This window comes from Apostichopus japonicus, chromosome 16, assembly GCF_037975245.1.
Source record: "Apostichopus japonicus isolate 1M-3 chromosome 16, ASM3797524v1, whole genome shotgun sequence".
Classification (NCBI taxonomy): domain Eukaryota; kingdom Metazoa; phylum Echinodermata; class Holothuroidea; order Aspidochirotida; family Stichopodidae; genus Apostichopus; species Apostichopus japonicus.
Window position 1 is genome coordinate 34,477,605 of NC_092576.1, and position 24,648 is coordinate 34,502,252.

Below are 24,648 nucleotides of genomic sequence, written 5' to 3' on the forward strand. Positions count from 1 at the left end.
TATCACAATATTAGGGCATTATGGAGGTCTAACCCTGTATACGGTACATGATGCCATATAGTAACCGACACCAACTGCCCCATGCAATGAGCTAGATAGTGTGATAGTGTACAATCTGTAATTTTCAAGACATATCAAACTTTATGTAGCAGGGATAAAAGCAAATTATGTCCAAGAGGGCAGCCAAGTCACTTGGATCCACCCCCCCCCCCACCGACCCTCCATCCCATTCAACAAGGACGAATTCACATAAAATCGTATGCTTTCAAATATTTGATCTTAATGAGAGCTATAACCTGCTTTCCCAGTTGCTACCCCCCCCTCCCCTCCCCCTTTCTGCTCCACATGATGGTTCCACATATTGGTGGAGCCTGTAAAAGTTGTACAAGGTAATTTTCTACACTGATGTATTTGAGTCTAAGCAGTTTACCAATTTGGTATGGCATGGAAACCTTGAAATGGTGGAAATAAGATGGTCAAATATTAATGGTAGCGATGTTCATTAAATTCTCACATACATAATGGGACCCTAAAAGTTGAAAAAAAAAAAAAAAATTACCTATCATTTTATATACCTTAATCTGTGCTGTTGGAAATGGTAAAAAAATCTTCCTCAAACAATAGGAGAAAACCCTAACAGTGTACAACCATATTTTCTCTGAGATATATCAAATTGTATGAATGTAGCATATATGCAACAGCGTATTTTCTCAATAGCGCTTTCCAATCATCCCCACCCCTCATTCCCACTCAACTAGTGGAATGATATGAAAACATTATTTAGACATAATATCACAATATTAGGGCATAATGGAGGTCTAACCCTGTATACGGTACCTGATTCCATAGTAACCCACACCAATTGCTCCGTGCAATGAGCTAGATAGTGTACAATCTGTAATTTTCAAGACATATCAAACTTTATGTAGCAGGGATAAAAGCAAATTATGTCCAAGAGGGCAGCCAAGTCACTTGGATCCACCCCCCCCCCCACCGACCCTCCATCCCATTCAACAAGGATGAATTCACATAAAATCGTATGCTTTCAAATATTTGATCTTAATGAGAGCTATAACCTGCTTTCCCAGTTGCTACCCCCCCCCCGTCCCCTCCCCCTTTCTGCTCCACATGATGGTTCCATATATTGGTGGAGCCTGTAAAAGTTGTACAAGGTAATTTTCTACACTGATGTATTTGAGTCTAAGCAGTTTACCAATTTGGGATGACATGGAAACCTTGAAATGGTGGAAATAAGATGGTCAAAAATTAATGGTAGATGTTCATTAAATTCTCACATACATAATGGGACCCTAAAAGTTGAAAACAAAAGAAAAATTACCTATCTATAATGCACCTTAATCTGTGCTGTTGGAAATGGTAAAAAAATCTTTCTGGAACAATATGAGAAAACCACAACAGTGTACAACCATATTTTCTCTGAGATATATCAAATTCTATGAATGTAGCATATGCAACAGTGTATTTTCTCAATAGGGCTTTCCAATCATCCCCACCCCTCATTCCCACTCAACTAGTGGAATGATATGAAAACATTATTTAGACATAATATCACAATATTAGGGCATAATGGAGGTCTAACCCTGTATACGGTACCTGATTCCATTAGTAACCGACACCTTGAACTTCCCCATGCAATGAGCTAGATAGTGTACAATCTGTTATTTTCAAGACATATCAACCTTTATATAGCAGGGATAAAAGCAAATTATGTTCAACAGGGCAGCCAAGTCACTTGGATCCATCCCCCCCCCACCGACCCTCCATCCCATTCAACAAGGATGAATTCACATAAAATCCTATGCTCTAAAATATTTGATCCTAATGAGAGCTCTAACCTGCCTTCCCAGTTGCTACCCCCCTCCCCTCCCCTCCCCCTATCTGCTCCACATGATGGTTCTACATATTGGTGGTGAATGTAAAAGTTGGAGAAAGTAATTTTCTACACTGATATATTTGAGATTGAGCAGTTTCCCAATTTGGGATGGCATGGAAACCTTGAAATGGTGGAAATAAGATGGTCAAAAATTAATGGTAGATGTTCATTAAATTCTCACATACATAAATGGGACCCTAAAAGTTGAAAACAAAAGTAAAATTAACTATCATTTAATATACCTTAATCTATGCTGTTGGAAATGGTAAAAAAATCTTCCTCAAACAATAGGGGAAAACCCTAACAGTGTACAACCATATTTTCTCTGAGATATATCAAATTGTATGAATGTAGCATATGCAACAGCGTATTTTCTAGATAGTGTGATAGTGTACAATCTGTAATTTTCAAGACATATCAAACTTTATGTAGCAGGGATAAAAGCAAATTATGTCCAAGAGGGCAGCCAAGTCACTTGGATCCACCCCCCCTCCCCACCGACCCTCCATCCCATTCAACAAGGACGAATTCACATAAAATCGTATGCTTTCAAATATTTGATCTTAATGAGAGCTATAACCTGCTTTCCCAGTTGCTACCCCCCCCTCCCCTCCCCCTTTCTGCTCCACATGATGGTTCCACATATTGGTGGAGCCTGTAAAAGTTGTACAAGGTAATTTTCTACACTGATGTATTTGAGTCTAAGCAGTTTACCAATTTGGTATGGCATGGAAACCTTGAAATGGTGGAAATAAGATGGTCAAATATTAATGGTAGCGATGTTCATTAAATTCTCACATACATAATGGGACCCTAAAAGTTGAAAAAAAAAAAAAAATACCTATCATTTGATATACCTTAATCTGTGCTGTTGGAAATGGTAAAAAAATCTTCCTCAAACAATAGGAGAAAACCCTAACAGTGTACAACCATATTTTCTCTGAGATATATCAAATTGTATGAATGTAGCATATGCAACAGCGTATTTTCTCAATAGCGCTTTCCAATCATCCCCACCCCTCATTCCCACTCAACTAGTGGAATGATATGAAAACATTATTTAGACATAATATCACAATATTAGGGCATAATGGAGGTCTAACCCTGTATACGGTACCTGATTCCATAGTAACCCACACCAATTGCTCCGTGCAATGAGCTAGATAGTGTACAATCTGTAATTTTCAAGACATATCAAACTTTATGTAGCAGGGATAAAAGCAAATTATGTCCAAGAGGGCAGCCAAGTCACTTGGATCCACCCCCCCCCCCACCGACCCTCCATCCCATTCAACAAGGATGAATTCACATAAAATCCTATGCTTTCAAATATTTGATCTTAATGAGAGCTCTAACCTGCTTTCCCAGTTGCTACCCCCCCCCGTCCCCTCCCCCTTTCTGCTCCACATGATGGTTTCACATATTGGTGGAGCCTGTAAAAGTTGTACAAGGTAATTTTCTACACTGATGTATTTGAGTCTAAGCAGTTTACCAATTTGGGATGACATGGAAACCTTGAAATGGTGGAAATAAGATGGTCAAAAATTAATGGTAGATGTTCATTAAATTCTCACATACATAATGGGACCCTAAAAGTTGAAAACAAAAGAAAAATTACCTATCTATAATGCACCTTAATCTGTGCTGTTGGAAATGGTAAAAAAATCTTTCTGGAACAATATGAGAAAACCACAACAGTGTACAACCATATTTTCTCTGAGATATATCAAATTGTATGAATGTAGCATATGCAACAGTGTATTTTCTCAATAGGGCTTTCCAATCATCTCCACCCCTCATTCCCACTCAACTAGTGGAATGATATGAAAACATTATTTAGACATAATATCACAATATTAGGGCATTATGGAGGTCTAACCCTGTCTACAGTACCTGATTTCATACTAACCGACACCTTGAACTGCCCCATGCAATGAGCTAGATAGTGTACAATCTGTAATTTTCAAGACATATCAAACTTTATATAGCAGGGATAAAAGCAAATTATGTCCAAGAGGGCAGCCAAGTCACTTGGATCCATCCCCCCCCCCCCCCCACCGACCCTCCATCCCATTCAACAAGGATGAATTCACATAAAATCCTATGCTCTAAAATATTTGATCCTAATGAGAGCTATAACCTGCTTTCCCAGTTGCTACCCCCCTACCCTCCTCCCCCTATCTGCTCCACATGATGGTTCTACATATTGGTGGTGAATGTAAAAGTTGGAGAAAGTAATTTTCTACACTGATATATTTGAGATTGAGCAGTTTCCCAATTTGGGATGGCATGGAAACCTTGAAATGGTGGAAATAAGATGGTCAAAAATTAATGGTAGATGTTCATTAAATTCTCACATACATAAATGGGACCCTAAAAGTTGAAAACAAAAGTAAAATTAACTATCATTTAATATACCTTAATCTATGCTGTTGGAAATGGTAAAAAAATCTTCCTCAAACAATAGGGGAAAACCCTAACAGTGTACAACCCTATTTTCTCTGAGATATATCAAATTGTATGAATGTAGCATATGCAACAGCGTATTTTCTCAACAGCGCTTTCCAATCATCTCCACCCCTCATTCCCACTCAACTAGTGGAATGATATGAAAACATTATTTAGACATAATATCACAATATTAGGGCATCATGGAGGTCTAACCCTGTATACGGTACCTGATTCCATAGTAACCGACACCAACTGCCCCATGCAATGAGCTAGATAGTGTGATAGTGTGCAAACTGTGATTTTCAAGACATATCAAACTTTATGTAGAAGGAATAAAAGCAAATTATGTCCAAGAGGGCAGCCAAGTCACTTGGATCCACCCCCCCCCCACTGACCCTTCAACTCATTCAACAAGGATGAATTCACATAAAATCCTATGCTTTCAAATATTTGATCCTAATGAGAGCTCAAACCTGCTTTCCCAGTTGCAGTACAGTGTACAACCCTATTTTCTTTGAGATATATCAAATTGTGTGAATGAAGCATATATGCAACAGTGTATATTCTTAACAGGGCTTTCCAATCATCTCCACCCCTCATTCCCACTCAACTAGTGGAATGATATGAAAACATTATTTAGACATAATATCACAATATTAGGGCATTATGGAGGTCTAACCCTGTATACGGGAACCTGATTCCATAGTAACCGACACCAACTGCCCCATGCAATGAGCTAGATAGTGTGATAGTGTACAAACTGTAATTTTCAAGACATATCAAACTTTATGTAGCAGGGATAAAAGCAAATTATGTCCAAGAGGGCAGCCAAGTCACTTGGATCCACCCCCCCCTCCCACTGACCCTTCATCTCATTCAACAAGGATGAATTCACATAAAATCCTATGCTTTCAAATATTTGATCCTAATGAGAGCTCAAACCTGCTTTCCCAGTTGCAGTACAGTGTACAACCCTATTTTCTTTGAGATATATCAAATTGTGTGAATGAAGCATATGCAACAGTGTATTTTCTTAACAGGGCTTTCCAATCATCTCCACCCCTCATTCCCACTCAACTAGTGGAATGATATGAAAACATTATTTAGACATAATATCACAATATTAGGGCATTATGGAGGTCTAACCCTGTATACGGTACCTGATTCCATAGCAACCCACACCTTGAACTGCCCCATGCAATGAGCTAGATAGTGTACAATCTGTAATTTTCAAGACATATCAACCTTTATGTAGCAGGGATAAAAGCAAATTATGTCCAAGAGGGCAGCCAAGTCACTTGGATCCACCCCCCCCACCGACCCTCCATCCCATTCAAAAAGGATGAATTCATATAAAATCCTTTGCTTTCAAATATTTGATCCTAATGAGAGCTCTAACCTGCTTTCCCAGTTGCTACCCCCTCCCCTCCCCCTTTCTGCTCCACATGATGGTTCCACATATTGGTGGAGCCTGTAAAAGTTGTACAAGGTAATTTTCTACACTGATGTATTTGAGTCTTAGCAGTTTACCAATTTGGGATGGCATGGAAATCTTGAAATGGTAGAAATAAGATGGTCAAAAATTAATGGTAGATGTTCATTAAATTCTCACATACATAATGGGACCCTAAAAGTTGAAAAAAAAAATAAAATCATTTTATACACCTTAATCTGTGCTGTTGGAAATGGTCAAAAAATCTTCCTCAAACAATAGGAGAAAACCCTAACAGTGTACAACCATATTTTCTCTGAGATATATCAAATTGTATGAATGTAGCACATGCAACAGCGTATTTTCGTAATAGCGCTTTCCAATCATCTCCACCACTCATTCCCACTCAACTAGTGGAATGATATGAAAACATTATTTAGACATAATATCACAATATTAGGGCATTATGGAGGTCTAACCCTGTATACGGTACCTGATTCCATAGTAACCCACACCAATTGCTCCGTGCAATGAGCTAGATAGTGTACAATCTGTAATTTTCTAAACATATCAAACTTTATTTAGCAGGGATAAAAGCAAATAGTCTCCTGCCAAGCCCCTTGGACCCACCCCCTCCCCACCCTCCATCCCATTCAACAAGGATGAATACACATAAAATCCTATGCTTTCAAATATTTGATATTAATGAGATCTCAAACCTATGTACCTGCATTCCCAGTTGCCCTCTACAGCAACCCCCACCCCTGGACCCCTAACTGCACCACATGATGGATCCGCATATGGGTGGAGCCTGTAAAAGTTGTACAAGGTAATTTTCTACACTGATGTATTTGAGTCTAAGCAGTTTACCAATTTGGAATGACATCGAAACTTTGAAACGGTGGAAATAATATGGTCAAAAATTAATATTAGACTTCATTAAATTCTCACACACATTATGGGGACCCTAATAGTTGAAAAAAAAAACATTCTACATTACATTTAATATACATCACTTTAATCTATGCTGTTGGAAATGGTAAAAAAATCTTTCTGGAACAATATGAGAAAACCACAACAGTGTACATGTACCATATTTTCTCTGAGATATATCAAATTGTGTGAATGTAGCATATGCAACAGCGTATTTTCTTAATGGCGCTTTCCAATCATAACCACCCTCATTCCCACTCTACTAGTGGAATGATATGAAAACATTATTTAGACATAATATCACAATATTAGGGCATCATGGAGGTCTAACCCTGTATACGGTACCTGATTCCATAGTAACCCACACTAATTGCTCCGTGCAATGAGCTAGATAGTGTACAATCTGTAATTTTCAAGACATATCAAACTTTATATAGCAGGGATAAAAGCAAATTATGTCCAAGAGGGCAGCCAAGTCACTTGGATCCATCCCCCCCCCCCCCCCACCGACTCTCCATCCCATTCAAAAAGGATGAATTCACATAAAATCCTATGCTTTCAAATATTTGATCCTAATGAGAGCTCAAACCTGCTTTCCCAGTTGCTACCCCCCCTCCCCCTTCTGCTCCACATGATGGTTCCACATATTGGTGGAGCCTGTAAAAGTTGTACAAGGTAATTTTCTACACTGATGTATTTGAGTCTAAGCAGTTTACCAATTTGGAATGACATTGAAACTCTGAATTGGTGGAAATAAGATGTTCAAAAGTTAATATTAGACTGTTCCTTAAATTCTCACACACATTATGGGGACCCTAAAAGTTGGAATAAAAAAACCTTTTACCTAGCATTGAATTTACATCACCTCAATCTATGCTGTTGGAAATGGTAAAAAATAACCAGCAACCCCCCCCCCCCAATCCCTAACTGCACCACATGATGGATCCACATATGGGTGGAGCCTGTAAAAGTTGTACAAGGTAATTTTCTACACTGATGTATTTGAGTCTAAGCAGTTTACCAATTTGGAATGACATCGAAACTTTGAAACGGTGGAAATACAATTGTCAACAATTAATATTAGACTGTTCATTAAATTCTCGCACACATTATGGAGACCGTAAAAGTTGGAAAAATATACAAACTTTTACCTAGCATTCAACATACATCACCTTAATCTGTGGTGATGGAAATGGTAAAAAATCTTGCTGGAACAATTAGGAGAAAACCATAACAGTGTGCAACCATATTTTCTCTAAGATAGATCAAATTGTTTGAATGTAGCATATGCAACAGTGTATATTCTTAACAGGACTTTCTAATCATCCCCACCCCTCATTCCCACTCAATTAGTGGAATGACATCAAAACATTATTTAGACATATTATCACAATATTAGGGCATCATGGAGGTCTAACCCTGTATACGGTACCTGATTCCATAGTAACCCACACCAATTGCTCCGTGCAATGAGCTAGATAGTGTACAATCTGTCATTTTCAAGACATATCAAACTTTATTTAGCAGGGATAAAAGCAAATAGTCTACTGCCAAGCTCCTTGGACCCACCCCCTCCCCACCCTCCATCCCATTCAACAAGGATGAATACACATAAAATCCTATGCTTTCAAATATTTGATATTAATGAGATCTCAAACCTATGTACCTGCATTCCCAGTTGCCCTCTACAGCAACCCCCGCCCCCACACCCCTAACTGCACCACATGATGGATCCACATATGGGTGGAGCCTGTAAAAGTTGTACAAGGTAATTTTCTACACTGATGTATTTGAGTCTAAGCAGTTTACCAATTTGGAATGACATTGAAACTCTGAATTGGTGGAAATAAGATTTTCAAAAGTTAATATTAGACTGTTCCTTAAATTCTCACACACATTATGGGGACCCTAAAAGTTGGAAAAAAAACCTTTTACCTAGCATTTAATATACATCACCTCAATCTATGCTGTTGGAAATGGTAAAAAAAACCAGCAACCCCCCCCCCCACCCCTAACTGCACCACATGATGGATCCACATATGGGTGGAGCCTGTAAAAGTTGTACAAGGTAATTTTCTACACTGATGTATTTGAGTCTAAGCAGTTTACCAATTTGGAATGACATTGAAACTCTGAATTGGTGGAAATAAGATTTTCAAAAGTTAATATTAGACTGTTCCTTAAATTCTCACACACATTATGGGGACCCTAAAAGTTGGAATAAAAAAACCTTTTACCTAGCATTTAATGTACATCACCTCAATCTATGCTGTTGGAAATGGTAAAAAAAAAACCAGCAACCCCCCCCCCCCAATCCCTAACTGCACCACATGATGGATCCACATATGGGTGGAGCCTGTAAAAGTTGTACAAGGTAATTTTCTACACTGATGTATTTGAGTCTAAGCAGTTTACCAATTTGGAATGACATCGAAACTTTGAAATGGTGGAAATACAATTGTCAACAATTAATATTAGACTGTTCATTAAATTCTCGCACACATTATGGAGACCGTAAAAGTTGGAAATATATATAAACTTTTACCTAGCATTCAACATACATCACCTTAATCTGTGGTGATGGAAATGGTAAAAAATCTTTCTGGAACAATTAGGAGAAAACCATAACAGTGTGCAACCATATTTTCTCTAAGATAGATCAAATTGTTTGAATGTAGCATATGCAACAGTGTATATTCTTAACAGGACTTTCTAATCATCCCCACCCCTCATTCCCACTCAATTAGTGGAATGACATCAAAACATTATTTAGACATATTATCACAATATTAGGGCATCATGGAGGTCTAACCCTGTATACGGTACCTGATTCCATAGTAACCCACACCAATTGCTCCGTGCAATGAGCTAGATAGTGTACAATCTGTCATTTTCAAGACATATCAAACTTTATTTAGCAGGGATAAAAGCAAATAGTCTACTGCCAAGCCCCTTGGACCCACCCCCTCCCCACCCTTCATCCCATTCAACAAGGATGAATACACATAAAATCCTATGCTTTCAAATATTTGATATTAATGAGATCTCAAACCTACATCACCTCAATCTATGATGTTGGAAATGGTAAAAAAAAACAGCAACCCCCCCCCCATGCAACCCCTAACTGCTCCACATGATGGATCCGCATATGGGTGGAGCCTGTAAAAGTTGTACAAGGTAATTTTCTACACTGATGTATTTGAGTCTAAGCAGTTTACCAATTTGGAATGACATCGAAACTTTGAAACGGTGGAAATAAGATGGTCAAAAATTAATATTAGACTGGTCATTAAATTCTCACACACATTATGGGGACCCTAATAGTTGAAAAAAAAGACATTCTACATTACATTTAATATACGTCACCTTAATCTATGCTGTTGGAAATGGTAAAAAAATCTTTCTGGAACAATATGAGAAAGCCATAACAGTGTACATCCCTATTTTCTCTATGATATATCAAATTGTATGAATACAGCACATGCAACAGCATATATATTCTGATTAGGGCTTTCCAATCATCCCCACCCCTCATTCCCAATCAACTAGTGGAATGACATCAAAACATTATTTATACATAATATCACAATATTAGGGCATCATGGAGGTCTAACCCTGTATATGGTACCTGATTCCATAGTAACCGACACCAACTGCCCCATGCAATGAGCTAGATAGTGTGATAGTGTACAATCTGTAATTTTCAAGATATATCAAACTTTATGTAGCAGGGATAAAAGCAAATTATGTCCAAGAGGGCAGCCAAGTCACTTGGATCCACCCCTTCCCCCCCCCCCCCCACCGACCCTCCATCCCATTCAACAAGGATGAATTCACATAAAATCCTATGCTTTCAAATATGCTATGCGAATGACAGCGCTAACATACATACCTGCTTTCCCAGTTGCCCCCTCACCATCCCCCCCCCTCCCCCCTTGCCCAACATAATGGTTTCACATATGGGAGGTAGCCGGTAAAAGTTAGACAAGGTAATTTTCTACACTGACCTTATTCAAGATTAAACAGTTTACCATTTTAGAGTAATATCAAAGCTTTGAATTGTTTGATATTATTAAAGATGTTATACTCTCTGGGATATAAATGCATTACTTTGATGCATATTTACGGAGTAGTATGCATGCCCTGAACTTACCTGCTTCTTGCCTTAGCTATATAGTGAACAAAAAATTCCTTTTCCCTTGATGATGTGGAAGTTGTTTGATCTAAATATGAAGAAATAAAGAAAATGTCCATGTCAAGATATTACAAACTTTCTGTGGTACATTCCTTGTATCTCCATGAGGGCAATTAGGATTAAGATAAATAATACCACATTAATTAAACAATAGGAGTTGCAACTGCTGGAATGAAATCCAGGGTGAAGAGCAATCATCATAGCATATAACACTACTTGTCATTAAAGTGTTACAGAAAACCGTATATATGGCACAATTTGAAGTGAAATAAAAACAAATTATCTCGGTTGGAAGGAATGCAATTTCTTGCCTAGTAGAGTGTCACAGAACCACCGAACCTCTGTTCTATTTTGTTGTATCTTATATTCCCATTGAGCCTATGTGAATACAAAGCTTTTATGCCAATCATGTAAAGTATATATCTGCCACCAATTGTAACTGCAGGTTTTAACAATTAGCATGAAGCCTGCATAAATAGCATAAACATGTTATTAGAAATAGTAGTCATCATTGTGCAACTTCTAAAGTGTAATTTTAAATTGCTAAAAAGTAAACAGTGATTACAACAGCAACATTACTTGTACAGATATAGTTCTGAAGCAATAAAATTTATACTTACCAGTTTAGCATTGTGACAAGTTGACAGATCTTGATAGGAATCGCTAGATGGCTCAGGTGCCAAATTCTGTCCATACTCAAAATATGCTTTATCTGAATTCGTCATACATGAATACCTGGAACTTGCTTTCAATAAATTCTGTACTTGCATGTACAGAACTCTTAAGGAGTATGTCAAATTTAGGTGAAAGAGAGTATTTAAACTATGAAAATCTCTTATATTATTACATAGGCTATTCTGTAACCCTGAAGAAAAAAGAGTTCTAACAATTAATTTACGTCAAAATCCCCCATATGGATTACCTTCAGCATATACAGGCTATGGCTACTATTTCAGGAGGCTGTATCATGCTTTTGTATATTGATATTGACAAATGGTCAATTCACAATTATTACCTACTAGTAAGCCTAAGTGAAATCTTTCCAACTATTTATATTTGTTTATGGAGGTGTAAACTTCTAAAACATGAACTCCCAGACAAAAGAATGCATAGATGCAAACAATGTTGGGAAGTACATACCATTTTCATGCAATCTGGGATCATATTTTAGCAACAGCCTTCTCCATACACTGCTTGCCAACCAAAAATGGTGCTTGCATTATTGCCACCATGCCCCCTCCCCTCCCCACCCCACCCCACCCTGCACTAAAAAATTCTTATAAATCCCTAAAAAAACTCCTTTTCATACTAAAAGCTCTATCCAACCCTAAGCCGGTTATACAATTGATGGATCTAATGATGTGAGTAAATACATGTACTTGCTCTTTGAAACCGAGTTCCACTTTCCTGAAAAAAGGCATGCCCCCCTCTTTGCCAGGCTAACACCAGCCTGCGCCCTTGAAATGTGGCTTTGGTAACCAGAGCCTGGCTTTTGAATTTTCTGTATACTATTTGTACATAGAGTTACACATTTTGGGGGGCGCTCTTCAAAAATACCATAGGTCCCCACAATGTGTGTTGAAAAATTTTCAAGAAAGAAGAAAAAATTAAAAAAAATTAAAAATCCTTATTTTCATCTAAAACATGCAAAATAAGTTTTTTATTAGCAAAACATTATGGGGACCTGATACAGGTCCCCACAATGTTCACAGTCCCCATAGCGAAGGTGTGTTGTCACATGCGGGTCCCCGTAAACCACCTTACGCAAACACACATATATATATATATATATATATATATATATGTATATATATATATATATCTATATATATATATATATATAATCTTCTAAACTGCAAAATAAAAAACAATAGTCATAAAAATTACCGAAGACTAATATGTAATGGTTAAAACATTTCTTGTTTACTTTCATTGCTTCAATGCTACTTAAACGCACCCAAAGTAACACCACTGTACACAATTTATGTATTACAGTGTTAAGTCCACAAATGAATTGTAGTTGAAGTGTTTCTAAAAATTGTGCTTACATTTGCTGCAGGGTTTTCAAACCTTCAAAGGTGGTGTTCGTAAGTTGCGTGAGGTTATTTCTCTGAAGAAGCAGAAATTGTATGTTATGGTCCTTTCCAGTTGTTTTCCAAAGCCCGTCTGGAATCTCAGTTATCTGGTTACTTGATAAGTCTCTAATAAAGTATCAGAATAAATAGGATCAAAGCGATGAAAAAGTGTTATTATGTTCATATTTAGCTTGTCACGTTCTATATTGAACAATATATAAGCACTTATGAACCGTTTAACATTGTGAACATTGTGTAACAATTGTGTAACATTAGTGTAACACATTTGTAACATTCTTAAAGCTCGTTTATGTTTTCCTGTTAACCTCTTAAGAACGTACATACTATTTCACAACAACGCTGAATCTTACAACTAGTATCTTATAATGGGAGAATATTTTATCGTTGATTTGGGCAACCAGGCATTCACCATGCTAAGCGATACTCAACTATATAATTTAGTTATTTCAATATTTGCTATTTAAAATAGAAACTTTTAAAATATTCAGTTCCAATGTTGTATGTTGATTAAGTACACAATCATACATACAAAATACAACTGAAGTTGCAACTTCCTTACAAGAAATGATTGATCTGCAATTCGCTAAAGATATCTGCTGGTAAGGTTGTTATTTTATTCCTAGTCAGAGAGCTGCAGAAAGTGAAACAAACAATAATTGATTGTAAAATAGTTAACGAATAGACAAATTCCTGCAATTATTATTTTTTTAGCACTAGAGGACGGAGAGTATGCATGGAAAGCGCAAAATATAAGGGAAAAGAAGTATTTGTAATTATTGAGGGCTTGAAACGTAGAATAATCCCTGAAAGGAAAAAATCAGCATAATTAATAAATACATAATAAAGAACCATCCACATACTCACCCAAACTCACATACATACACACAATTTTCGGTGTATGTGTGAAGGTAATTATGACTCATGTTGTTAGAGCAATTATGAGCTTGTTCAACAGTATGAAGGATTATTCTTCACGCACTTCAGAGAGTTTGTTTAAAGGGGTACGTTAACTACTAGCATGAGCCCTCGCTGCAATAATCGTTCATGTCTAATGGAAATGTCTTGGACGATGAACAAACTTTACAGTTTTTCCTATACGTTTTTTTAATTCGGGATAATAAATGAAATCAACTGATTTAAATGGGCGCGTATGCTTCTTCAAAATATGTAACCAGAGCAAAGCAGTTTGTTTTTACCATTGTAAAAAATAACATCACACCATGAATGACTCCACCAATGTTTATCATATCCTAAGCCGTATAAGTTCTTTTCTATCCATTATTATCTTCTATCGACATCTCTTTAAGTGCACATTGATATTGAAATAGAGGAACGGAAATTATTCCCAACTATTTTGATCAGTGTCGATCTCAACATGCGAATAGATTCACCGATTAAAAAAATAAATTTAAACAATAAAAAGATTCATAGCTCGTTATATATGGTAATATTTTTTCTTCAATAAATGTTTGTTATGACTGACTATTCGGTTGATCGCTCTATGACCAAGGGCCTGGGATATTGGGGCTCAAATGCCTCACTACCCTCCTTCTCAACGCCGATGTGTAGGACGCAAGTTTTGTTACATACTTTTGGTTATTTCCATTTAAGTTCAAGCATTGTTCAGTACCGTATACCATTTTTCAATAATGACATTGAAAGGACATCAGGAGGCGAGGCCATGTCGTCTCATTGTCGACAATGTCGAAAATGTGCAAATTGGCCGTTCCTGGCGTGGCCTTTGTAACTGCCAGTTTCCCCTGTAAAGAGGCTACTATATTATATTCTGTTACTTTTTAAGCATGACCATATCATACGGTGTATATTAAGCTACTTCTATAACTTATAAGGAGCTGTATATATTAATTTGTGAAACTATGTTTATAACAACACATAAATATGATATAGTAAATGTATCGTACTCACAAATAATGCAGAGATTTGAGCCCAGAGAACGATTCCTTAGTAAGGGTGTGAAATCTATTCCCTGACATACTCCTGTGAGAGCAAATAGAAAGTACAGAGTATGGAATATTACTTTTAAATAAATATAAATATATTTATAAAAAAAAAAAAATGTATATATATATATATATATATATATATATATATATATATATATATATATATATATATATATATATATATATATATATATATATATATATATATATATATATATATATATATATATATATATATATATATACTTAAATGTGAGGTAGAATGTGAGGTAGAATGTGTGGAAAGCTATAGCTAGTTACCACAATGATACAGAATGAGGAAAAATAACAGTTGGAGATGAAGTTATCAGAAGTACTACGTTTAGGACATTTTATATTTCTGTTTATAAATTGTCAGCAAAAGATATGTTGGCTCCTTCAGTAAATAATTCAGAATTCAATGAAAAATAAATCTTGATGGATATACCTTGTTTCCGAGAAACGTTATCGTTTTTCTTTATTTCACTTGTTAAAATATCAATAGTTACAATTTAAACAATGTACATTAAAGAACACTCAGATGTCGGTAGTAACATAAATAGGCCTGATACGTACAAAAGCGATATATTTGGTGAAGCCCGGAAGAAACCTTCAGGAATTGAAGACAGCTGATTTTCTGCAATATGGCTAGACGCGAAACGATATTGAAATTAAGTTAATTTTTAATGAGATGTTCCTCAATATTAATATCACAGCAAAAGATTTTCGTTCGAGCATGAATTATTTGTAAAAAGGGGTGAGAGGTAGGGTCTCCGGGTCCCCGTACTTCCATTATCAGTCGGGGGATAAAACCGTTCAGTCGGAATTCATTTAATTTCAGTCCGGAAGGACAGACCAGCCCTCCGTACCTTTGGATAGAAACGGATGGGTGTTCCCCGTCTCTTTCCCCATACACGAAAAACCCGAAAGTATTTATGAGAACAACCATTCTTTTAGATATCAAACTTACAGACATCATTTGTAGTTTTAATGCACACCAGACTACTCCATTGCAGGTCAAACCTTTTCTAACCTTACAGTGTCATGTCACTATCTATACCACTTGAAGACATTTGGACCCACCCCCCCCCCCGTCGCATCCCTGAAATATTGTACACGCTACTCTTGTGCATGATACTATTAGATTTAATACTTACAAGTTCCGTAGGTTAGTACATTTCGTTATTAAGTTTTTGGGCAGGTATGTTAAACCATTGAACGAAATATCTCTGTTGGGAAAGCAAGCAACGTTAAATGTTATTTATGATCAATGTCAAGGAAGGGACAAACAAATTTGTATACCCCTTGTATAGGTTGATCTATTAATCCACTGCTTCAGAAGTTCTTGTATGTTGATTTTTTAATTCATTGGCTCAAAGGTTCAAGGAAAATGATCATTAAAGTGTAGAAGGATTCGAGAAAAAAAAAAACATTTTTGGTCGGATCAATGAAGAAGTCACAAAATTAATAATTGTTATTCTCCTAGCGCATGACTTAAAATACTGAAATATTTCATACTGTTACAATGTTGAATTTGTTGTTTGATTTGTTGTAATTGTTGAATTCATAATATTATGAGGTCACTTAACAGTTCAGTTATGACAATTTGCAAAATATGTAACTTTTAACAAACTTAGTCGTTCGAGGTATTGTAATACAATATTATAAATGAACTATACAAGACCACACAAAGTGTATTTTACTCGAGAGGAGGTAGTTTCTTTGCCTCTCTGTATCTAGTAATGATGTAGTATGATCTAACGCATACTAAACAAGGTGCGATTTTAAACTGGTGCCCTGTTAAAAGTAAGAGGATCGATAAGAAATTAGACAATAAATGGGAAAGCGAGTGGTTCCGTACGGTGTTGTAATCAACTGAATATTTTATCAAATTTTACATGGGATACTTACAGAGTAACCAACTTTGCATTTTGGTGGAAGATTCTATCCGGAAGCTTGCTAATGTAGTTGTGAGAAATGTCTCTGTGGGATAAAGCAAAACGTTGCATCCCCAACAAATTAAAGTAACAATTTGCTCTTTTATTTTAAATTCGAAAATGTTGTCAGCTAAAACTATTAGCAGACCTTAATTGACTGAAACAAAATCTTCAAACACACGAACACCTAATAATATTTAGTTTCTAAACGCTTTAGTTTAAGGAGGAAAGTACTTTTCAGGAACATTCCTTTTCTTGTTGAATAGATCACTCAGGAACAAGAATATGACTGAACCGTCACATGTAAGACGAACAAATTACCAATGTGTTAACAACTTTAATGTGTTAACAACCAGGTTATGATACTTATAAAATGCAGAATTTAGGTAATAAAACTTTACTCAATCAGTCTCAATTTACACATACTTGACTGTAGAAAAGGAAATTATAAGCCGCAAAGTTATAGCTCTGAATGAATTTTTCTCGGTCTTTATTTTTTCTTATATAGTTGTTTTGTCATAAAAAAAAGTTCTTAGAGATACGTTACTATTGTATACATTTTCCACCCAAAAAAAAATTATATATAATAATAATAGTAAAACAATATATATTTGTAACATATGCAAGGAAACAATCATCAATGAATGCATTGTTATTTTAGGAAGTTAACGTACACGTCGGCCAAAATTTTGTTTGAAGAGAAAGTGTTTTCATCACAACTGCTAATTTGATTCCGAGAAATTTTCCTGAGTTTAGATAAAGAAAAAAAAATAAGTATTAGAAAATGTAGGTGTATTTGAAAATAATATTCAAACATTCAACTTATTCCTGTAATCGTTATGTCACTTTTGATTTTGTTTGTTTTAGAATCTATAGTGTTACCATATTTGTTTAGACGTAAACTGTTTTGTAATACAATCAACATTTATAATCACATTCATGCATTCAATTAACTGCAATCTAACACTGCCGAGAAAATCAATTATTGTTATTATTATTATTATTATTATTATTACAAATATAGTGTCGACTTTCTCTCTACTAAATAAGTTAAACGCATTCGAAATAAAAGCTACTTACAGTGTCTCAACAGATGATAACGAGGAAAATATCTTGGGCGGTAGAGTATGAATAAAGTTTCTCGAAAGGATACTGAAAAAATGAATAAAAAAACGGGATAAATAGGGATAGAAAGGGTAAAAGAACAATCGAAGTGCGAAATCAGAAATATTCGTTATATTGGTTTGTTTTCTCGACAATATACACTACCCATATTGGCAGTAAAAACAAACTACTTTATTTTATTTTATTATTTTTAGTAAACCCCTCTTTACATTCACATTGACGTATGGATTTGTAAGATGAAGGTATTATTTTGTAACTTACATTGTTACAAGATGCTTCAGATTCATGAAAATATTTTCAGAAAGATCCTGTAGTTTGTTTCGCGATAACTGTCTGTAAAACAAAAGGAACGTTGAAATAATTAGTTGTTTAAGAAATTATATTTCTTAACATAAAAGTAGGATATGAAATAATAATATAGATACTCGTCAATATAAATTATCGGGTGCATAGCTCATTAAGGTTTTAATATACAAATGCTGCATCCTTGGGTTATTTTAAGTTATATTACTAACAATTCCTTCAGATTCGGGGTTTTATGTAGTAGTTCATCCGGTAGAAAGTTTAACTCGTTTTCTGACAATTTCCTGTACAGGGAGATAGATAATCAAACAAAAAACTTTACATTTTTACATTGAACGAATATTGTTAATCGAAGTGTATACGAAATATGAAAAAAAAAACTTCAGCCATGAAAGCAAAAATTCATTAACAAAGTTTGTCAGAAATCAACTCATAATATAGCCTATTTGTTTTTTATTTGTTGCGTTTGTAATATCGAGATACTTCATGTGTAACCATATGGATTATAATTATAGTCATATTACATGTATAAATCTACAAAAGTATTACTTAATTTATTAAATTTTAAAGTACAGAAAAGTCCCAGATATGCTGTCTGTCGCTTCTACAATACATTTGAATTTAAAAAAAAAGTTAAGAAGTGCTTTCTGACTATTTTGGTTTAGTCATGTTATGCAACAGTTGCAGAAGCAGTGAACGAACAGTGTTGCCAAGTTTGTTGTCTTCCAAAATATCTTCCCAGGTAGATGACTCAGTGTATTATTCGTCATGTCTCTGTAAGATATAGAAACAAAATACTGGTGAAAGATCTCCAAAACTTAATAAGTAACTAACACAAGAAACGCATTTCACTGTTAAATTTAACGTTCAATCTAAAAGTCTAATTTCAACCTAAATACCCAAAAGGATCAAATTGCGCCACTTAGCTTTACTTCTAGCAGACTCCTGGTGTAACGTTTAACCAATTAAGGAAACTTTAGGTATATAAAAAAAAAAACTGTTCTTGTGGAATCGTGGAATTAGGTACAATGTTTCACTCAAAATGAAATCAAAACTTTACATTAAATGTGTTGTTGCCAAAATTTAAAGAATCGAAATATTTTGCGACTACATTCTTATACATTTTTCACGACTAACATGGAAGGATAACTAGTTCATGTTGTTTCATTGACTTTACCAAACTTACGGTGACAATGAGAAGAAATAAGCAGCTTATATGAAGAATTTTCGAGAATAATTCCTCATGCATTTATATCAAGTAATATTATGTTGTATTAACAAAAATAACATTTTATATTACAGCTCGCTGTAGAGCATCTTACCAATCAATGTATAAGATAGTATACTTTTGGCGCACGAAATATTAAGTCATTCAGCTCATTAATAATACAAACATATCACTTGGAACAATTCTTGCGATCTCAATTGGTATGTACAGGTATGTTACAGTACAGACTGTAGTTAGATTAATATCACATTCACACAAAACTAGTTCTTATTATGATGAGATAAGTATAGTTGTATATATAGACAATATGCTGTGGGTGAGCTATCGGAAATGATATGTTTTCTGGTCAAATGTAGTTATAGATGGTCCTAGGAGCTTTTGACGTCATAAATTTTCTTTAAAAAGTCTTCATCATAGTTTTTAAATAAATTTAGATCAACAACCTAAATCATTTTGTACAATGTAAACTAATAAACAATTCCAGTTGCAGAGAGGTTCGCAGGATTATTTTATTATATATTATCATGACTTACAAATTGAAAATGTAATGGATTTTAATCATGTCTCAGTTACTCACATTACTTTCATTTTTGAGTTGAAATTAAAGGCACCGTCGGATATAATCTCAATCATATTTCTCTGTAAAAATCTAAAGAGAAAACATTACTATCGGTATGACGTCTAATGTAGGAGACATTGATTGTTAATGTTTTCACTTATGTTTGCTTACGACGATATCATAAAGTTTATATGTTTACTACTTACAAGTCTTTTAAATTCAACTGGTTCATGAAAGCATCTTTAGGAATAAACTTCAAATTATTCACTGTAAAGTTTCTGAAATAAATAAAAATAATAGCAACAATATGAAACAAAACTAAAAAGCATAGCTATAACAAAGTAGGCATACATATTGTGTTGTCTATAACACATTTCACTGCAAAATACAATGAGGTAGAAGAAAGTGATTATAATTGCAAATAAGGTATAACGTTGTTATGTTGTTTTATCATGTTGTTATATTGTTATGTTTTTAATGGTTGAAATTGGTAATGAATTGTTCACGTGGAATCACTTTTGTTATCATCAATTTAACACTGCTGGTCAATTGGCTGTCAAAACAATCTGTCGTTTCCAATAATAGTCCGTGACCTTCTCTGGGTCGTTTTGGGACAATAACTTTCCTCGCATGAAATATGAAATGCCGTACGCACACTGTTTCTTCAAAACTTACATCTTAGTAACGTTTGACGGTATATTCGTCGGAAAGTTACCCAGGCTTTTATTACTACAGTCCATTTCATAGTACTTGTTAGTTTTGCGACAAGTACATTTCGCATCGCCTCCACATAGAATCGCTCCACGAACTATGGACATAATTATGACATGTGAAAGAACAGGTTGAATGATACCAGACGTTGCTTGCTAATAATAATAACCCTTGTTCTGAACTGAAAATGATAGGGGTTTTTAATATACACCGGACACTGAGGACTTCTGACGTTGTGTTAAATTAGTGTTTTTATGCCATAATAACCTTACAAGAAAGATCTAAGGCAATGTCTAGAGGGGTGATAGATTTGTTGTGTCCCTTTAATTTGCTGAATTGCTGATTCGTTTTTTGACATAGGCAATCAGCAAAGTTTTTTTTTCTTATGAAACAATCATAAAAATTAGAACAAGAGAACATCTCACGAATATATAGAAAGTGTATGTCATAAAAGTTTAACTTAGGTCTTTACTTCGTTTCTTTGTAGACATAGCCTGTATAAAATGATAAAATAAAATTACACTTGACACTTTATAAAGGTTAATATTATACTTCTTAGCATATAAAATACCTTCATAGCTTTTGAGTATTTCGCTGTGAAGAAGTAAAAAGGAAACCGCTATGATCAGCCTCCTTGAAGCTTCACTCTGAAAATGAAAGTATCGTAACAACGTAAACTCCCTGCGCTATTTAAAAATCATCTTTTTTTTTCTCGTATGACCAAATAATGTAAAATAAAATAAACGCTTTTAGAAGAAGCATATTGGAGACAGAGAAACGTTAAATTATATCATTCGAAGAAAATTAATTAATTTTACAAAAGAACTAGACAATGAGAGTCATTTGTTCTCTATGAAAAATTTAACAATAAATTAAAGTTAGAATATCAGCAGAGCATATCTTTTCAATCATTGAATTGGAAATATGACATAATATCATGCTGCAAATCATATCAGAGAACACGTTGGAAAATATTTATAGCCAGGCTTGAAATGGTAATTATAAAATAAGGTCATCAATATTACAATTGACATCCGTTTCTTACAGGTTCCATTGCCATCAATTACAGACTGAATAGCACAGTAAGACGATTGCATGGCGTACTACATACAGTTTACGAATCTAACCCCCCCCCCCCAAAAAAAAAATAGGGAATAAATATAATCTTTGTGCATTGACAAATATTCATATTACAAAACACACTTTAGGTCATGTGTTTGCCATGTTTATTCCATCAAGGTTAGTTTAGCATGAATAACATATTGCAAAAGAAAGAAAGAAACAAACAATAACATGCGCGCTTTACACACTCTAACCACGAAAGTTTACCTTGTACAGCAAATTGACCCTGCAAATAACTTACTTCTGTTAGCAATTGATCTAAATAAAATAAAACGGTTAGCAAACTGCTTATCCACTAGAGAGCCTGTGTAATAGAATGTGAAAAAGTAAGTTGGCCTGACGTTTCGATCCTAGCAGGATCTTCTTCAGAGGCTAAATGACAAGTTACAGTAACAGAGGGGACAAAAACATGCACAGAATACAGACAGGTTAATGAGCACGGTGAACACAATGAGATGGATGAAAGGGGATTATAAGTGGACAACGGATGGTGAGAAGAAAGCAAGAGGGGAAGAGGAGAGGAAGGAAATAAACTGTGGAGGGACAAAGGGAGAATTAAAGGAAAAGGGTAGGGAATAAACTGGAGAGGGACAAAGACAGAAAGGTGTGGAGAAAAAAAGGAGGGGAAGAGAGCTGTGAGAAGATGAGTGAAAGGGGGGGGGGGAGAAAGGGGAGACGGAGTAGGGAACAGAGGAAAAGTTAGTCATGTCCTTCCTGAATGTTCAGCTCATGATCATAAGGTTGAATGGTACGAAGGCGTTGCATCCAGAGCCTCCCTCTGCTGATTCGTACTAGGTCAGGACGGCTACCTAAGGATTCAATCCCCTGTAGGGACATTTCGTTAATGGTATGGCTGGGAAGGTTAAGATGTTGCAATTGATCTACTAAGGGTTAACAAAAGTTTTGGTCTAATATCCTGATTTATCCTGAATATAAATGTGAATTGGTGTTCAAAGTAATTGTCATTACTAACGATCACGTTTTATGTCAATATCAGTTACTTATCAGATTCTTGTAACCTGTATAAATATAATTTCGTAGAGTTATTGTTATATAAAAAGTAAATAAATATCAGATTTGCACACTAGAATCCTTTACAATCATAACATAAGCGAGTGACGTATGTCACCCATACGATTTTCAAGATACAACGACTTTTACTTACGCAAATTGTGAACCCCATCAGCAACAGAAGACCTTAGTGTCTACGGACAAATAGTGACTCTCTGCAAGATAGGCTGAGCGGCAATTTATGCTGTACAATTGGCACCCACCTCAACATGAAAGTTCCTTGTCTTTCGAAACAAAAAATAGAATCATGCGATAAAGGATTTAAATGGAATGAAGGTGAAACTACTTCTATACTAACTATACTGCGTGACGGTTGATTGCAGTTGAAAATGACTGAAACTGAAAATCTCACAGCAGTGCATTGTATTGTTAATTATCCACCTCTTGACGTCTGGGGATGTCGTTAATTGAGCTAATAGCTCATCGTACTTTTCCTTTTGATTGCTAAAGAAATATATGTAAAGGCGAAGGAGCATGAACAGATAGCTAAGGCTGTTGGCAGTGGAATGTTCCTGCCCGGCTCACTTTTCAACTAGGGATACACCACGGGACAGTGCTGACTCATTCAGATGAATTCCTTGTACTAGCAAAATGAGTTCCCGACAATGAAATGAACATTATGTTGTTTACCTTTTATCAAGTTGGTTCTCAAAATTGTCGCAAAAGAGAAAGATTTAAAAATATAAATCGGACGGAAAACATGCACATTATGGACAGTGTCACACCATATTTTTTATTAAACTATACAGTCAAATGTATAATCAAGAATTTGATAATATGTTTATAACTTCTGATGTTTCTTTTACATCTCTCGTTGACAAAATGACACCACTCACACCATTATCTCCCACACGAATACATATTTATAATTAAATATGCGAATTGAATATACTACCGGGTATTTTTAGATTGGGTAACTTTAATAGAGTGTATTGCTGCATGAAAGTATTGAATTAGAACTGACACAACGACACTCCACTACGTAGTCACATTTGCAGCTTAAATGCTGAACATAGGTACTAGAGTCTTAATCCAAAGTAACCATAAACCGGTTGAAGTCGTGCAAGCGTGAGTTCAGCAACAACAATAAAAAAGGTTTAACATAATAATGATCATGTTGGATTATTAAGAATCTATCTAGCGCACTCTTTGTTGACTGCAAACAGTTTTTGTAAGTTCACTTTTTTCAAAGATTATATAGTGTAAGGCTATAGTGAATATAGTCACGTGACGTGATCTATTCAATTTGTGTACACTGTTTAATCTCGTACTGATGACGATTCTGATGAGATTGAAAGTGGAATTGGAAAGGAAGGATACGAGCAAGCATGAAATATTTTCTAATACAGTTCATTGTTTGGGGTCATTATGAAGTAAACTGTATGACTTCAACGTAGTCAAGTATTGTAGTTTTAATGGTAGATTAGCGAAAGCACGCCATATACCTTCCATAATTTGTTGTGGTTTTATTATATTGCACTTTCAACAGCATTATAGTGTCCCGAGATTTACAATCGTCGATTACCAACCACTACAACAACAGTTAGGAATGAAAATGTGAGTCTCAGAAATGTGTTTGCATACCTAACGTTTATTAACAGACTGACAT

General features: G+C 35.3%; 1 protein-coding gene and 1 long non-coding RNA gene across 3 annotated transcripts in view; both read right to left on the reverse strand.

Annotated features, from left to right (window-relative positions):
• LOC139983594 (uncharacterized) overlaps window positions 1-11,784 on the reverse strand; it is a 132,355-nt gene extending 120,571 nt beyond the window's left edge. Inside the window, exon 1 of the long non-coding RNA XR_011798759.1 lies at window positions 10,864-11,784. This is a non-coding gene — a long non-coding RNA (uncharacterized lncRNA). The remainder of the gene's footprint in view (window positions 1-10,863) is intronic.
• LOC139982387 (uncharacterized) overlaps window positions 1-23,184 on the reverse strand; it is a 150,732-nt gene extending 127,548 nt beyond the window's left edge. The window contains exons 1-16 of one of the 2 annotated variants that reach the window (XM_071995173.1): window positions 23,134-23,184; window positions 21,418-21,493; window positions 20,811-20,943; window positions 20,342-20,413; window positions 20,154-20,225; window positions 19,051-19,122; window positions 18,561-18,632; window positions 18,307-18,378; window positions 18,001-18,072; window positions 17,595-17,666; window positions 16,895-16,966; window positions 16,141-16,212; window positions 15,560-15,631; window positions 14,928-14,999; window positions 13,561-13,632; window positions 12,954-13,106 (exon numbers count right to left, since the gene is read on the reverse strand). In XM_071995173.1, the coding sequence (XP_071851274.1) occupies window positions 12,954-13,106; window positions 13,561-13,632; window positions 14,928-14,999; window positions 15,560-15,631; window positions 16,141-16,212; window positions 16,895-16,966; window positions 17,595-17,666; window positions 18,001-18,072; window positions 18,307-18,378; window positions 18,561-18,632; window positions 19,051-19,122; window positions 20,154-20,225; window positions 20,342-20,413; window positions 20,811-20,943; window positions 21,418-21,493; window positions 23,134-23,151 (1,244 nt within the window). In that variant the 5' untranslated portion in view covers window positions 23,152-23,184. The remainder of the gene's footprint in view (window positions 1-12,953; window positions 13,107-13,560; window positions 13,633-14,927; window positions 15,000-15,559; window positions 15,632-16,140; window positions 16,213-16,894; window positions 16,967-17,594; window positions 17,667-18,000; window positions 18,073-18,306; window positions 18,379-18,560; window positions 18,633-19,050; window positions 19,123-20,153; window positions 20,226-20,341; window positions 20,414-20,810; window positions 20,944-21,417; window positions 21,494-23,133) is intronic. The other variant, XM_071995172.1, reaches the window with a different exon arrangement.
• Window positions 23,185-24,648: the final 1,464 nt, after the last annotated feature.